Consider the following 17,936-nt stretch of genomic DNA (forward strand, 5'->3'; position numbering starts at 1 on the left):
CTTCTAGCCAAAGTAAATGTGTTGACATGTTTGAACTATAAACCTATATATTCAAAACACTAGCTAAATTTGTAGGTGTAATATACAACTTTTTTCAATAGATTTTTCCAATAATTATCAGATATAGATAGAACATACAAGCCTATACTATGCCTATACCATACTATTAATGATATTCACCCCAGAAAAACATCCTCTTTAAAAAACATTTTTGCATGTCTAAGTACCCAACATAATTTCACGAAGTAGAATTCAAGAAATCCCGCAATACCTTAACTCGGTCAATTGGTCAGTCATCATTTTATCTATCCTCTTCGTGCCTCCTGGAACACTGTTAGTAGTCGACATGGCAACCCCTTTTCAAACGCTAGTAACTGGAGCAAGAGTACCTAGTCGTGGTTTTGGAACATATATGGTGAGTGTTTATTGACATTTTAGGCACGAATCTAGAAGCCGTACCTACACACGAATTGGGGACGTCACAAAATACATGACCTTCAATCGACTGCCTTACCTCGGTATATACGAATTGGTATATACAAATTACAATAAAGATACTTAAGACATTACACATAAGGTAAAACAAATCACGTGACAATATAATGATAATAACGGCAATAAATCCTAGCTTAACAGTTGAACAGAACGCTCATATAGGGCTCATACCACTAATTGAATTTCCATAGACGACAATGTTAACATATGACGAGATTGCTATATGAAAATGACGAAGAAAGTTGAAAATATGGCTCAAAAATGGGAAATCAACATGCCAGTAATCAACCACATGAAAGAAATAACATATTAGCCAGCTCAAACTCTTACAAATCTCAGGTAAACAAGACACACCTACTGTATGTGGATTGCACCAAGAGAAATCACTGGAAAAACACCAAGATTAGAACATCCATTAACACACAGAATAAACCCACAGGTACACAGCCGCTAAGTAGTAAACAAAAGACCACATGTTGGTCTCACCTCTGACCCAGGTGATTACGCCCTCAAACAGGGAGTACCTGAGAAAAATAATATTTAAAAAATTTCATTGGTTCTTGCTAGGCATTTAAATTGAGCAGCCATTGGTTAATTAGTGGCATGAGACCTTATAGTCAGTCGGGTCACGCCGAGAGTCACGCACTCTGTTCCAAAATGGGCCGTGTCGTTGAAACTGGGTCATGGCGTGACGGGTGAGGAAGACATCATTAAACACTCTCAAAATCATAATAAAACGGGGAAGTGGTTGCATATTACGGCGTAGCCAACATGGGAAATAAAAAAACGCCCAATACAAACGACATGGCTTCGAATCACACTAGATACACACTCACCGAAGCAATCAGAAACCAGCAATCGTTTTGGCTTTTCCGTTCACCTCATCGGAACACTAGAGTAGTTAGAAAAATGAATACCACTTAACGACCAACGTCGTGGCGTGGTACACAAGCGTGCCATCAAAATAAAACAAAATTAGCTTGAAAAGACAGTGAATAAGTAAACAAAGAACGTCGCGAAAAAATAATAAACTTTACAAAACTCCACCATACAAAACTGAAAAAATAAATAATAAAATAACTTGCGTCTTAAACTGGACGACGCGCAATTTGTTCAACAGTTTCCAGATTGTGACAAGAGATAAACAAGACCCAAGTCAAGGTTAGTTTTGTTAGTGTCGATGGCGTTCCCTATATTACGAAAACAATTCAGGCAACAGACGAATATCTTCTGTGGTGTTGTGGATTTTATACGGTGTCCGCGGAATTGTTGATTGAGGGTTCGAAGCCAGCAGTTAACATTTTGTTAGAAAGTTTCACAATTAAATCAAACATCCAATGATACCAGTATATTTATTTCATTATTTTAACAGCTTGCAATGGTGGAAGTTGGTCAAACACGAGTTCTTACACCTAAATAAGTATCAAATATTTGTCGACACATTTATTCTCTCAATTTAACAACCTTGTAGAGGTGGAAATTAATTAAACAACAGGTATTTACTCACAAATATAATGGTCAATATTTGTCCAATTTAAGAACTTGTAATTGTTGGAATTAATCAAATGAGAGTTGTCTACACCAAAATAAGTTACAAATACTTCAAACACATTTATTCTCCCATTTTAACAATTTGTAATTTGTGGAAGTAAATTAAATGCGACTTTTCTAAACCAAAATAAGTCTAAAATATTTGTCCACACATTTAGTCTCTCAATTTAACAACTTGTAATTGTGGGAATTAATCAAACGCGAGTTGTTTACACCAAAATAAGTCTAAAATATTAGTCCATACATTTATTCTCTCAATTTAACAACTTGTAATGGTGTAAAATAATTAAACGAGAACTGTCCACACATAATATTTGTCCACACATTTAGTCTCTCAATTTAACAACTTGTAATTGTGGGAATTAATCAAACGCGAGTTGTTTACACCAAAATAAGTCTAAAATATTAGTCCATACATTTATTCTCTCAATTTAACAACTTGTAATGGTGTAAAATAATTAAACGAGAACTGTCCACACATAATATTTGTCCACACATTTAGTCTCTCAATTTAACAACTTGTAATTGTGGGAATTAATCAAACGCGAGTTGTTTACACCAAAATAAGTCTAAAATATTTGTCCGCACATTTATTCTCTCAATTTAACAACTTGTAATGGTATAAAATAATTAAACGAAAGCTGTCTACACCAAAATAAGTCTAAAATATTTGTCCGCACATTTATTCTCTCAATTTAACAACTTGTAATTGTGGGAGTTAATTAAACGAGAGTTGTCTACACCAAAATTAATCTCAAATATTTGTCCACACATTTATTGTCACAATTTAACCACTTGTTAATAGTGGAAATTACTTAAACGCGACTTGTTTAATCAGTTGACATCAATGCAACTTACCCGCAGACAGTGCACAACAGAGTATCATTATTGAGCAATTGTAAACAGGAACGTGTCTTGGCATTAGGGTTAGGGTCGGGTCAGGTATGGGCAACGCAAATGGTAAACACCCAATTGGCAAGATGTACACTAACGGGTTATGGCATGCATATAGTTTACACAAGTAAAAACACAAAATTGGCAATTTTTTGGACAATTGTAACTCAATAATAGAAATATGTTGTATGTCTATATATATGACAACAAATTTGCATGACTACCCACATAGCTCAGTTGATTTGTACTATGTCAGCAAAGTGAGCAATCGCTGGTTCGAATCCAGTATGTTTATTTACATTTTGAATGCTAGTGAAGACAGTGCTGCTATGAATAGGACTTAAATCCTAACTCCTGTGTGAAGACACTGGTGTTACAGTGGACAAGACAGTGCGCTGGGAACTCAAAGATCGCGAGTTCGAATCACGGATTGGACACTCCTACAAAAGACATGAGAGACGTTAAAAACATAAACAGCGGATTCAAAAACTCAAGTCAGAAAAACAGAACACAAGAATACTACCCCACATGGAAGCCAGTCGAAGTCGACGAAGAACGAACACAGTTGACAGCTGTAGGTCACGTGCAACAACAGACACGAGGAGCATGGCTGCACTCCAAATGGGTCCCTTCTTTTGTATTGACCCCCTAAGGATTACTGATCCCCCTTTCTAACTCTTCCCCCAAAAATAATATATCGCCCCTTTTAAAATGTATTGACCCACAAAATAATGAATATTCATGAGCACAGAAACTGCTACGTCATGAATAAATTACCATAATTTAAAAAAATGCATAAAGTGTTGGTACTCCTTTTGGAGCCCTGCCGTTTAGAATTGTAAACCTACGAGAGCCCGTTCAATATCCACGGTTTTGCGATGTTATTCGGTGGTCGACCAATACGGATCTACATATGAATTAGCCATCGCCCTACATATGAGTATGCATTTATATTCATCTAATTGTACTTAATGATGTAATGCATTGGTACTTAATGATGTAATGCAATGACCTGATTGGTCGACAGACTGACTACACATACCCAGGTGGATCAGTCTGTAATTTGTGCGGCAAAACACGAGCGTGTCATTCATTCCCACTCTGGCATTACTTCAGCATGGACACCTTTTCGGACGTCTTCGACTCTGAGGATACTCCCGAAATTGAAAACGTTCGCCAGTATAGTAATCCAAAAAATCCGCGTTGTGTGATAAACTACTGACAAAGTACTTGAATTGCCCCCCCCCCCCCAATCTGGTCCATTTTACCTACGCCCCTGTGTCATCAAGGGTGGGACATTGAAATATTCTAAGCAAAAGGTCGGGATTAATACTCTACGCCAATATTCGTCGAGAATGTGTGATCTGGCAGGCATAACAGGATTCCACACATGCCATTCTGGCAAGGTTAGTATGTGTTATAATTGCAATCACGTTCATTAGTAAGTTAATAATACACGCTTATTCGGCATTTTTGTTGTACCAAGCAATAGAATATTAAGTTTTGGTAATTATGCACGTGGATTGCGAGCTTGAAATGCTGACTTCATTGTTATTTGTTAATGTATAACTGATTAAATTTTATGTTATTTCCAGGTTACAGCAGCCACTTCGATGAGCAACTTATCAAAGAACGCACCGGGAACCGCTCTGACGATGGTCTGCGCACATACAAGCGAACCAGCACTTCACTGCAGAAAACAGTGTATGATGCCCTGCAGCCGCCAAATCCAGTGGTTGAAACCAAAAAGAACGCGTGTCATCACCTCATCGTACGCAACCAATAGTGACCACCATTCAAAGTGAATCTAGAGGTTCCTTTCAAGGCATTTCTATTCAAATTCAACTTGGCGATAAAAAAGTTAATATATTGTGTTGTAATTTTGTACTGATGAATTCATTGAAAGCAGGGACTTTAAAGCACCTTCCATCTGTCTTGAATATTTCAGTGAGTGACGTGGTGTTACGTATCATATGTAAATCAGTAAACCACGGTTACATTGATATTCAAATTAGTAAACCCTGCAGTTTTATTCATGTGTTAATTAAGTCTATTCATAAAACTGTAAGGTTTACTAATTTGAATATCAATGTAACCGTGAAGGTTTACTAATCTGCACAAGAACAATAGGTGTTACAGCAATAAATGAACGCTTAGAACAATGGTACACGTGACCTAGAGTGGTATAATTCAAATAAGCAGCTGAGTTGTGGGTTATATGTTTATTACAAAAAAAGACATCAGTGATAGCAACAATATATTTTCGGCGATGTTGTCATACCAACAGCCCGCACATCTGACTATTCCCTTCCTTTGTACATTCATACATTAGCAACCTCAACTTATTTTGAACTATTTTTTTCAGAGATTAAAGTGCAAGCACAAGCTTCGCATTTCGCTGTTTAGCGTGACATCTCCCAAAAAGCCCACTTAATCTGTGGGCCGATAATCCAGTTCAGTTCTAACACTTCAGAAAACGTATTTAACTATTGAAACTACGTGATATCCTTATGTAATAACACCTGCGAGTCTTGACTAAGATTGAAAAAAAAAATTCACAATTGACAGTGAAATGTTTTTATGTTCAAAATTACATAAAGTTGTCTACAGTTTTATGGATTGACCTATGTGCGTCCGTGTGTGAACCGATGCCTGAACCGATTACATTCAAATTTCACACATTTATCATACGTAATATTATACATATGCACATCAATTTGTATCACGGTCTGATTCAATATGGCCGAATGGCGGCCATTTTTGTGCTGAAAAATCAACAATCAAGCATATATAGATGGATTTTGCTCAAGCTTGATACATACGTTGGAAATGATTAGACCTTGATGCACTTCATTTTAGTTTTCAGATCGAGTTTAAAATTGGCTGAATGGTGGCCATTTTTCAATGAATGCAGTTTTAGTGTCATATCTTTGATTGATTATGTTCAAATTTTATATATTCATTATACATCATCACATAGATATACAGATATATCGGTTTCACTATCTGATTCAAGATTCAACCATTTTAGTGCTAAAAACATAATAAAAAATCAAGCATTTTTGGCGTTGGCGTCCGAATCTTTGCGTTTGTGGATGGATTTGTTAAAATATGATACATACATTAGACATTGTGGGTTCCTGTTGCAAGTGATTTTATTATTCGGGTTGAGTTTAAAATGGATGAGAGGCGGACATTTTGTTTTAATTAATGCACTTTTAGAGCCATATCACTGACATGCTTTGACTGATTATGTTCAACTTTTATATTTTTATTATACATCATGATATAAATGTTCCAGAGCAATATCTCTCAATATGGACAAGTACTCATTTGACGATCAGATATCAATCATATTAATGTTAAATAAAATCATCATAAGCATCAACTTCTGGATCCATAGTTCTGACATGTACATGTTCTAACTATATTATTATAAACAAAACTATATCTTTAATTTGATAACTAACAGGGAGTGTGCTATGCATGGATTGTGTTTTTATAAAATACGGTTTCAAAAGTGGAAACGGTTTATACATTTTTGCCCACTGCATTAAAGGTTATATTGCGTATTATTGAATAACTATTCTCACAATATGGTACTAATGTGTGTAATGAATGTACATGTCATATAAGCATTTATTCAAATAATAATATATTGTCTATTTCAGCCCAAACCAGCTGACGTCACCAGTGCCGTAAAGTGTGCTATTGATGTTGGATATCGGCACATTGATTGTGCTCATGTATATCAAAACGAAAATGAAGTGGGAATGGGATTGAAGGCAACACTTATGGATGGTACTGTGAAAAGAGAGGATTTATTCGTATGTAGTAAGGTGGGTATTAACAATTTAATCAGAAGACTCAGAATTGAAATTGGTTTGACATATTAATTTTCGCATAGAAGTAATAAAGCTTTAAAGTTGTATATTGTCAAGTCGTGATGCGAACCAATTGGAAATCGTCCCAAATAGCTGAAGACCTGAAAATAGTTGCTCAATATCATGTACTAGGCACATGAAAATTGTTCGGTTATGAAAATTGGTTAGCACATGCAGGAGCTTGTTAAACCTACAGTATCTGCTTACAGCAGTCTTATTGTTCAAAAATATTGGTTACCTCTTGAACTAAGCCAAAACCGGAAGTGACGATATTTTACCCTTTGTGAGGGTCTATCGAAACGGGTTTTTTTACTAACACAAACTACGTCTTATGTGTAACAAATCGGTCACGTTACCTTTACCGCCATTTTTCCCAGAAAATGGCAAAAAAGCTTGATAATCGGATTTTATAATCTATAAAGTACATAAAGGTTGTAGTCGCTTTTTATGATTGGTCACGTGATGTGGCCGTCATCTTAATAATCCTATAATGATGAATTTGTCCTATTGTCTTAAAAGTTGCAAGACCGCATCATTCGACTTAACTCATTCAGACAGCAGGAACACAATCCAAAAAAATCACAGGGTTTGACCGGCAAAATTGCCACAATTTTGGGCATTTGTTTCTCCCGATCTGGAATTACTCATCTGACCTCATTATTATGCTTAGCTGTAATATCTGTCATAATAAAAGCACAAGAAAAGAGATGTGACTAAAATAAGAAATGTCCAATTTGACCTAATTAATATACATAAGAACATGGCTTATATTTTAAGAAAACCATATCTTGATACGAATTCGAAATATAGGTAAATTAAACCCATTTTGATCTAATTGTGCTGAACATTTAAACGACTATAATAAAAAAACGTGGTCTCATTAATTATAAAATGTCTCAATTCGATTTTAATCATGCTTTATAAATTGCAATAATATTGAATAGTGTGTTTACATCGCACCTGAGATAAGGTCAAGCACTTTTATAGCTTTCAAAATAATAGGTTAAAATTTTTCTATTCAGTTATGGAACACGGACCACGATCCAGAAAATGTCAAGAACGCCTGTCTTATTTCACTTAAAAACTTACAGCTGAATTATTTGGATTTGTATTTGATTCACTGGCCCATGGCTTATAAGGTAAGGTATACAGTAAGTTACTTGCAATGCTATCGTTTTGAATATATATATTTGTTTAAAATTGCGTCATTTCCTTTGGTTAAATGAAAAAAAATGAATTAAAATGTCATTGAATAGAGACAAAAAAACATCTGGTGTGCAAATTTTCATATAAGAATAAAAACTACGAATATAAGGGGCAAAAACACTTTTTGATTTGTGTCTCTAGTTTATTGTACAGACGCATACAATTTTGTTTGGTTCTTGAATACCTACCTCTCCAACAGTCAACAAAATCAGTTCTCTTAGAGGATGAACTGGACGGCGCAGTTTTATCATAAATAAGTTTTTATCATGCGAAAACCTTGAAAAAACACAATGAAACAAATATATCGTACCTAATATGTATTCTTTGTACATTTAAATTATATTGTAAAATAAAAAACTACTTATACTAGATATATAAATATCTAGTATAAGTAGTTTTTATTTATTTTACAATGTCTCCATTTTATGTTGACGTTCCTGTTATATTACACAAATTGAACATACTGCAATTTTATTTTATTTGGTTAAAAGGGAACGAGGTCAGCGGAAACCCTTCAATTAAAATGTTGTGTTTTTAAAAAAATGGAACAAGGAGAAGCTAGTTGGACCCCCCTTCATTCAAAAAAAGCTACGAAACGCAATTTTCCATTTTTTTAAACAATAAATGTAGCAAATTATGTATGTATTACTTTGTTGTTTACTTTGAACTTTACTTAGGTCTGAACTTTCGTCTCTAGACAACCATATAACCCCCCTATCCTGCTAGCCACATGTGCTTGACATGACCAATTGTAGGTTGTATTCGTTATCATGTTTATTTCTGTAGAAGGGAGACGATTTATTTCCTCAAGAATGCAGTGATACGGACTATATAGATACATGGAAGGTTGGTACCGTTTAATATGTCCTGCTTAAACATGTTAGTACGGCGATTGAAATGACGACCGTCTTATTTGGGTATTCATCAAATATAAAATAAAATACAATTAATACAATTGCCTATAGTAAAAAGAAGGCATGTGAAAAGGAAAAATTATAATACATGAATAAAATATTTGGAAAACAAATTATACAAACTAGACATTAAATTTAGCTAACAGTCCCACTGAAATTATCAAACAGCAAATTAAATGTACAACAAAATAACTTTACTTCGAATATAACGTGACGGAAGGCTCTATTATACGGTCGCAGAAAGCATGGTACGAGATGGGTAAAAAGTATACAAAATATTTTCTTCGTCTTGATCGACGTAATGCTGGAAAAGAGCCAAATAATAATTGTATAATATAATCCAGAACAATTTCGTCATGGAATAAACACGTTTTATTCGAATTTGTTTCACAGTCGTCGTTCACATTCTCCTGGTAATGGTTATAGGGATTTTCTCTCCAATAATCAAATTCCCAAACTTAATACAACTGACAGAGTTTCATGCAATGGACAACTATCTTTGAACGAGGTTTACGCTGCACTCACCTGTTTCTCACAAATAAGACGCCATGGTATCGGTCCAGAATTTTTATTTGATATTCTGGTCAGTGGTGGGCACATTCAGCCAAATTGTTATGAATATAAGAGACCTTGAGAAAATTACCTTTATCTGAAAAGACCTTAATAAAGTGACATAAAATGCTAGGATTGGTGATATTAAAGATGGGATATAAATATGATAGATGTATTTGCATTATATCACTCACTCAGGATAAAAACAATCCAAAAATATTACGACGTATCTTCAACCATGGAAACGTATTCTTTACTGCTATTTAAAACCTTTAAGGCAAATTAATTATGCCTTCGAAACTTTTTCCCGCCATTGCCACCCTTTTATCGTAGCATGATTTGTAGTTGGTCAAAAGTAAAACCTGACCACACGATAGTTCCAGATATTCTTATCTGGTACAACAAAACTATATGTATTAATGGGACACCAGTATGTTACTTGAATTTAATCAATAAGGCAATTGTATCGCACCTGTTTTAAAAGTAATGTTAAATTTAAAATTTGGGATAATCGTTATCTACCTGGTTTTACATTATAGCACATATTTTTGTGGCAGGGAATTATATCCTAGAAAAGTTTAAAACGTCATTAATTTTTATAGGGCCTGAATTACCTATTGGCATTATTAAAGATGATCAATTTTACTATCTGAGCAATTGCCACACTGAAATGATTCGTAAATACATAGATTTGAAATACTTCATTGCCCCAAAAAGCATACTTCACTTCAAACAATGTTTTAACATTACTGATTACTGAAGAGGAGTGGAATCTGATGCCTTTTCTAGTCACAGTTTAAAGCAAGCTCCAATACGTTAAATCGAAATTATGTTAATAAATATTGTATACAAATTACACTCAGTCGAATGGGCCCTCCTAGGGCTCAACGTAATCTGTGCACTTTTTGTAAGAACAAGCATGAAACAATCCGTCACCTATTTGTATGCTGTTAATGCACACGAGCAATTGGGAACACCATTCAATATGTATGGGGTACGGTCCTCAATTATCAAAACAAATTGACAGAAACGCAAATTTTAAGCAATTTAGTCACTTAATGAATTATGTGATATTATTAGCGTATATAATGTATGTAATGTTATGTCAAGTGTTCATAATAAACTTACTGGTCAAACAATAGGCCTCGAATTTATTAATTCATTTACTTTGCTTGATATGTTTCTCATAAATGAGTTTAAAATACTAATTTATAATTATTATGAAAGGAAGAAAATGAGCGTAACTCGTGTTATATTACAGTAAACGATCATTGTAAGCATTTAATACACTAAGGAAGACAAGTTTCCCTTTCAGGCAATGGAGCTATTGGTTGATGAGGGATTATGTAAAGCGATCGGTTTGTCTAATTTCAACAAACAACAAATTGACAGGGTGTTAGAAGTTGCACGTGTACCAGTATCGGTTTTACAGGTAATGTGCAACCCGTTATCTGCATTGGTTTATGTTTCTTGTGAGGTGTCTTAAACGCAAAATGTTATTTTGGTAATGCCAAGTTCTTCAGACATTACTTTGGGGATGTAGCTGTTGTCTCGCGTATTTGTTTACATGAGTCAGCTGTCAGTGTGGATATATTGACTGACATGAATGATATGATACAGGCAAAGTATTGTCATAATTTATCGCTGAAGCTATATAAATATGTACGCGATTTTCAATTCCCACACATGATTAAACGTGATCGTGGCCAATTTTTCTTTTCTGCAATTCACGCAAATCGTATGGTCAATCGGGCATAATCCGACCAGAATGTGTTTGCATGACAGTTCGAAGTTAATGTGGAAATTAATTTTATACTGCGCTAAGACCCTTGCAAACATGCAACCATATTAATGCCTGTTACACATGAAAAGAGAGCACTGTGATAATGCGCCATTTATACATTTATATCGCTTATTACCATGTAGGTTGAATGCAGTCCGTATTTAGTTCAAAATGATCTTGTATCTTACTGTAAATCGAAAAAGATAACCATGACGTCATATGGTGCACTGGGGTCACCAGCCAGACCATGGTATGTATGGTCAGATTATACATGCAGGTACAGATGATGTCATTGATTGAATGTTATGCGAAGGATACAATTTGTCAGCACACTAATAGGATTAAAACAAATGAAAGTTTTCGTGCAAAACTTGTAAAGTTACTTGAAAATCCAGTAAATTTGCATGGGACGCTTGCAATGTTGACAAAGTTATGTGCACATGCTGCAAACTTACGTGCAAATTTGAACGACAATAGAATAAAAACCGTTATTATTATATTAATGCGAGTTTCATTGTAGGACAGTTTGCGCGCCATGTATACTTTCATTTTTGGGTAGGAGTTGTCCCAACCGTAAATGGCATAGATCAAACTAGCAAAAAAACGTACTTCAATACGTCATCACTACAAATATATTTTAATCATATTTCAACTGTTATACAAATGACTATTCCTGTTTGTATTGTTCTTGTAAATAGGGCCAAAGAAGGTGACCCAGCTATACTTAAAGATCCCGTAGTTGAAGAAATTGCCAAGACCAGGGGAAGAACTGCAGCACAAGTGTTGATACGTTTTGTCTTGCAGAGAGGATTTGTCGTATTGGCAAAAAGCGTCACCCCTGCAAGAATTAAAGAAAATTTTGAGGTAACATGGTTTCATACTAGGGCGAATTGTCAATTAGTTTTTACACGATTCTTACAAATCCTAAATCCGATAATCCTTAATTATTGGTAATGGTTCTTCATCACTAGACAACAGACTTTGAATTGACGTCACAGGAAATAAAGACTCTCATGGGATTACATCGTAATTATCGTGCGTGTTTATTAGAACAGTGAGTATTTGATACTGCATCTGCATTCACAGAAATGTTAAAGCGCTATAGCCGTCGCTTTGTGTTCGATATGGAACTCGTAGCCATGTATACAACACGTGCAAAATACATTGTTTACACGAAAGTTATATGCATAAGATATAGATCAGATACCTCTCTATGTTATGTGTTTTAGTGTGACGTACCTAGATACTGAATGTTATGTAAAATGTGTTACATTGAGCTGTGTTAATTATGAAAAAGCATGGTAGTATGCAGACCAATATGTTGTTTATTGATGTATGTTCGACAAAAAAATGATTGTTTTTTTTTCATTTTTACAGGCTTTCAGAACATAAACACCACCCATTTTATAAAGACGGAAAACGTATTGACAAGGAATCATATTAAGTTAAAATACTTCATAGCCTAGCGATATCACTGGTTGTAAAATAAATAAATGATCTTTACCAATTACACAGTTGTAACTTATCTCAGTACCTTCTTGGTGACTGTCGAATGAGATTAAAATATTCTCTGCTCATTTTGTTGTACTAAATCATTGAACAAATACAAAAATGATTACCAATTGTATGAAAGCCCATTGGTGGTAGAAATATGCTGATCCATCAACATACAGGTCCTTACCTATCGCCAACGTCTTCATAGAATGGCCGTCACTCGGTGAATTTGTAAATTCTAATGACTATTGAGTTAGCCGTCTCGATAAAGGCAATTGGGCGAACACACCTCTGAGCAATTTGGTTTTCACCAAGTTCCGTATTATTAGTTAAAGCGGGAGGATAGTCACATGTGCATGCGCAGGAATTGAGTTCTAAGCGATGATAACAACACACGCTAAAACCGCAAAGACTCGTGGGTATATGCTTGTTTGTAAACAATGGTACGCTATGGCCATATGACGCATGCGCAGGTGACGACTCCACTGCTTTAAAGTAGAATGTCAATAAACGGTAGTATGAGAGTCAATTAAATTGCGTACAGTTGCTTACCTTTACGGGCAATTCCACAACGTTTGAAAACTTACCTGATACATAGGTAACGTTACATAGCAAGCCAACAAATGTGCATGCAGTTAGTAACAATGTCATGACCATCTCATTATGCGTTAAATTACGTCACCTCCGGCGATTGTCTAGTTTGCATACCACAATGTTTACGAGTCCCAAGACTTTTAATTCTATTTTGTTTATATTTTTTCATTACGTTGGGTGCATTAATCCATTGATGTTTTATTAATAAACACGTTTATGTCCCTGTAAAACACTCAATGTTTTATTTTGAAGAGTGTCAATAACTCCCCAAAACACTTTTCCAAATATTCTAAAACTCGGGCGTTTTATAATAGAATCCACATGTTTTTAATTGCAATAGTGTGTTCTCAAATATAACGTTGAATATTAATGAAAAACATGAAAATCCTTCCACGATGTACAGTGTAGGGTTATGTATAAGGCCAGCAAATGTAAATACAAATAAATGTCAAGCCTGTAAATTTAATTGACTTCTGCGGAACGCCTGCAAAGTTACGTGAACAGTTATTAACTGTAAACTGAGATGCCAACTGCTGTAATATGTCTTGTAAATGTCGTTTACAAAAAGTACATTGACGTAACACCTCTATGTAATGGTGTTTGCATATTATATAATATTGTGTAGTTATGCCATTCAAATTAAATGCTAACATCATTATATGGTTGTGTAATATCTGTTTCACAGCCATATAATTGGGTGTATTAGTAACATAAAGTTAGACAGCAATACAAGACAGCATTGATGTTCCATATAGACGCAGTGGCAATGCATGTTATATCAAATATATGTAATTAAAAATATTTGAAAAGCAGGTTTTCAACAACAAATCTCGGTCCTGCTTTTCATCGACTTTCGATTATTTAGGTAGGCCGCCATAATAACGTCAGTTACTCAAAGAACGCACGAGATCCATTCTACGTATGTTAAGAAATAAAAGATGTTTCTTTAATTTTTAAAACTTGCTTGCTGCATAATTTGTATTCAAATTGTTGTGAGTTGTTGCTGAAGTCATAATACGATAATCAAACACTATGCGAATCACGATGGAAGACAATACAACATTATTTCTAACAATTTGTTAACTGCCTAAAATATATCAGTGATACCTTTGAAGTCATACGTGCCACGTGGCTCAAAGCGCCTGACCTGATTGGGCAATATTGAATACTACCCGCATGTTATCACGAGTCAACTTTCCTGACTTACTGGCGCAAGAGTACCTAGTCGTGGTGTCGAAACACGTATGGTAAGTGTTTAATATTTTCTTTAAATTCCAAAGTAAGGGAATGTTATTCTATATACGTGTTATAAATTCAGTAAGGGTTTATACTAGTTTCAGCCCAAACCAGCCGATGTCATACATATCAAAGCGAAAACGAAATAGGAATGGGATTGAACGCAAAACTTGCTGATGGTACTGTGATTTGTTTGTATGTAGTAAGGTGAGTATTAACAATGTAACTGAAATATTAACAATTGAAATTATTATTACTATTATTGATGTTATTATGTTTGTTTTTTTCTTCTTTGTTGAGTTCTGTAACTTTTGTAGTCACATTGCTGAAATTAGAAGTCTTAAACATTCTGATGCTGACCAATGGAGCTTGCTTTGGTAGCTGAGGACGTGAATCTGATTGTTCAATGTCACGTTCTATGAAAGTTTTCATTTCCGAAACTCGGGAAAGCACTCATTTGTGCTTATCATCTATCAAAATCTGCTTCTAGCAGTCTTATTGGTCATAAATGTTGTTAGCCAAAACCGAAAGTCACAATGTTGTTTACATCAAATACGTCTTATGGGCAACAGCAAACGCCAAATGCTTTCAATTTGAATTGCCATTTGAACGTTGTATGTATGGCCACATGGTTCATCCGCCATCGGAATGTGTTGTATTGGTCTGAAATCCAGCATGTGCATTGCACTCGCTTACTCTCCTTCAAATATCACATGAGTAGATCACATGGTGTCAATGGGTGGGTTCATCAAACCTCATCAGTGTGCATAATTTTAATAGCTTGCATGCAGATGCAGTCTGTGCCATTATAAATGCATTGGACAAAAGATATGACTAAAAACAGGAGAGCATATATGGTTATTCGAACTCATTAATATGCATAACTATCATATCTGAAACTCTGTTCCAAACTGGGACATCAGAACATTGTAATAATAAAGGCATTAAACAAGAAGAGTGATTAAGATAAGAGATGATCATTAATATGCACATGGCTTGAGATATATATTGTATATAAGCAAACATTTTAAAAAGTGCATATCTATCTAGTGGCAATGAACATTTAAACGACTGTAATGGCAATCACGTGGTCTCGTTTATTGTGAAATAGATGTCTATATGCCCGGGCCTCGCTGATGCTACTTGAGATTTTAATCTTGTTTCACAATTTGTAATGATATTGAATCGTGTTTACTGAGATAAAGTCAGCCACTTTTTATACCTTACAAAATAATAGCTTGAACCTTTCCTATCTAGTTATCGAACAGATCACAATCCCAAAATGACATTGCCTGATTTAACTAAAAATTTACAGCTGAATTACTTGGATTTGTGTTTCATACAACAGTGAGCTATCGTTCTGATGATTACCCAGGAGTATATATATATATTTGCTTAAAATTATATGCAATTTTAGCTAGAATGTCATTAAAAACAAAAGACACATCCGGAGTTCATGAAACACAATCAATGAAAGCTGAAAATATAGGCTCTGTAATTTGATAACATGAAATTCTCGTTTTTTGACAATCGGAGGCAGGAACATTTTTATTTCTGCCTCAAGTCAATTATACAGACGCGTACAATTTAGTTTGGTTTGAATACCTACCCTTCCAGTCGTCAACAAGCTGACTGTACTTGATTTTTAGGGCTTCATTTTAATTTCAACAAAATTAGTGTCTTCAGAGGATAAACTGATCAGTGGAGATTTATCCTAAATATGTTCTTATCCTACGAAAACAAATTATTTTTAATCTCTGTGAAACATCTCAACTGTATCTGTTAAATTTGACAAGCTGAGGCACATAGTACATATATAGCTTGCCTAATCATACTATGTTTACTTACAATATATTATAGTGTATATAGCATAGGTATGAGATGTAGTTCTATATTTTCATTTTATGTTAACATTCTTATTGCAACATTATTTTATTAAGTGGGCGTGAAGTTCAGAGGAAATCCAACTAAACTTCCTAACAGAATAATATTCATCAAAGTTATAGAGGCATGCGAAGAATATTGTTGAGGGCTCCCTCTCCTGAATCCCTCTATCGTTGGAAATGTCCTTCCAGGGAAGTGTTCTAAATGTAGTGAATGATGTATGCAATTGTTTTTTTGGTTTTTTTTTTAGTCAAAACGCTATCTTGTTGAATATGGCCTGAACTTTTGCCTGTAAACAACCGTTTTGCCCCTGCTAGACCTACCCAGATAAGGGTTGTTTGCTTCATTCGATGTGCCTATTTCTGCAGAAGGGAGACGACTTATTTCCTCAAGAACACAGTGATACGGACTATATAGATACAAGGGAGAGTTTAATATGTCGTGCTTAAACATGTTAGTAAACATTGTCAATAAATATTGTGACATTCATACTGACTTACAAATACACTCAGCTTATATAGGATGGTTTCTGGGATAAAGCTGTGTAACTATTTTTGATCTGCCGTACAATAATAACAATCTGATTCATCCACGATTCAAAAGACGATTGTAATGATAACATGTTTTTGCTTTCATATTATAATTTATAAAGAATTGATGAGAATTCTCCTGAACTCAACTTATCCACGTAACATGAGTGTAATTACTTTGTTTATCGTGCCGAATTCTCACTTATTGTGTACCTTTAATTGACGCCGAGTGTGTGACTCTAATACAATATATTTATGCTAGGAAAATAATTAAAATATGAAAAAACACTTGTTCAAAATCCGGTCTTCTTGTCTGTGGTAAGATTAGACTGGTCAGCCATTATGAGTAATTGGGCACTAGTGTAAAATTATGATTACGGAAACCGCGAATTTTAAAAAAAAAGTACGACACATTTGGTTATCTGTACTCAATTACCTGTGATATAGAAAGTGCACTCAAGATAAAATATGTGAACATCCAGAACAGAACATTAAGGTCCTGTCGGACTCCAAACTCATCATTCCAAATCATTTATAGATATATATGTTGAAGAGAATTTTCATACTTTTGAAGACATTTAAGGCATTGAGCTGATTACCAAAATTTTAATTTTGCTGCATCTTCTAGCCAAAGTAAATGTGTTGACATGTTTGAACTATAAACCTATATATTCAAAACACTAGCTAAATTTGTAGGTGTAATATACAACTTTTTTCAATAGATTTTTTGCAATAATTATCAGATATAGATAGAACATACAAGCCTATACTATGCCTATACCATACTATTAATGATATTCACCCCAGAAAAACATCCTCTTAAAAAAAACATTTTTGCATGTCTAAGTACCCAACATAATTTCACGGAGTAGAATTCAAGAAATCCCGCAATACCTTAACTCGGTCAATTGGTCAGTCA

At 34.6% G+C, this 17,936-nt stretch overlaps 1 protein-coding gene across 1 annotated transcript; it reads left to right on the plus strand.

The window, feature by feature from the left end:
* The first annotated feature begins 346 nt into the window (after positions 1–346).
* Positions 347–12,855, plus strand: LOC146732619 (aldo-keto reductase family 1 member B1-like). Its single transcript, XM_085492393.1, has 10 exons — positions 347–415; positions 4,536–4,598; positions 6,612–6,779; positions 7,847–7,963; positions 8,817–8,876; positions 10,812–10,928; positions 11,423–11,529; positions 11,978–12,143; positions 12,251–12,333; positions 12,657–12,855. The coding sequence occupies exons 1-10, from the start codon at positions 347–349 to the stop codon at positions 12,721–12,723; spliced, it is 1,017 nt and encodes a 338-aa protein (XP_085348519.1). The 3' UTR covers positions 12,724–12,855.
* Positions 12,856–17,936: the final 5,081 nt, after the last annotated feature.

This window comes from Saccoglossus kowalevskii, chromosome 17 (genome assembly GCF_978046115.1).
Source record: "Saccoglossus kowalevskii chromosome 17, keSacKowa6.1, whole genome shotgun sequence".
Lineage (NCBI taxonomy): Eukaryota > Metazoa > Hemichordata > Enteropneusta > Harrimaniidae > Saccoglossus > Saccoglossus kowalevskii.

What these genes read in the sequence shown, in the direction of transcription:
- LOC146732619 (XM_085492393.1), top strand. Translation starts at nt 347, where the DNA reads ATGGCAACCCCTTTTCAAACGCTAGTAACTGGAGCAAGAGTACCTAGT. An exon ending in TACCAGTATCGGTTTTACAG is followed by an intron (nt 10,929 to 11,422) that starts GTAATGTGCAAC and finishes ATTACCATGTAG; the next exon opens with GTTGAATGCAGTCCGTATTT. An exon ending in GGGTCACCAGCCAGACCATG is followed by an intron (nt 11,530 to 11,977) that starts GTATGTATGGTC and finishes TCTTGTAAATAG; the next exon opens with GGCCAAAGAAGGTGACCCAG.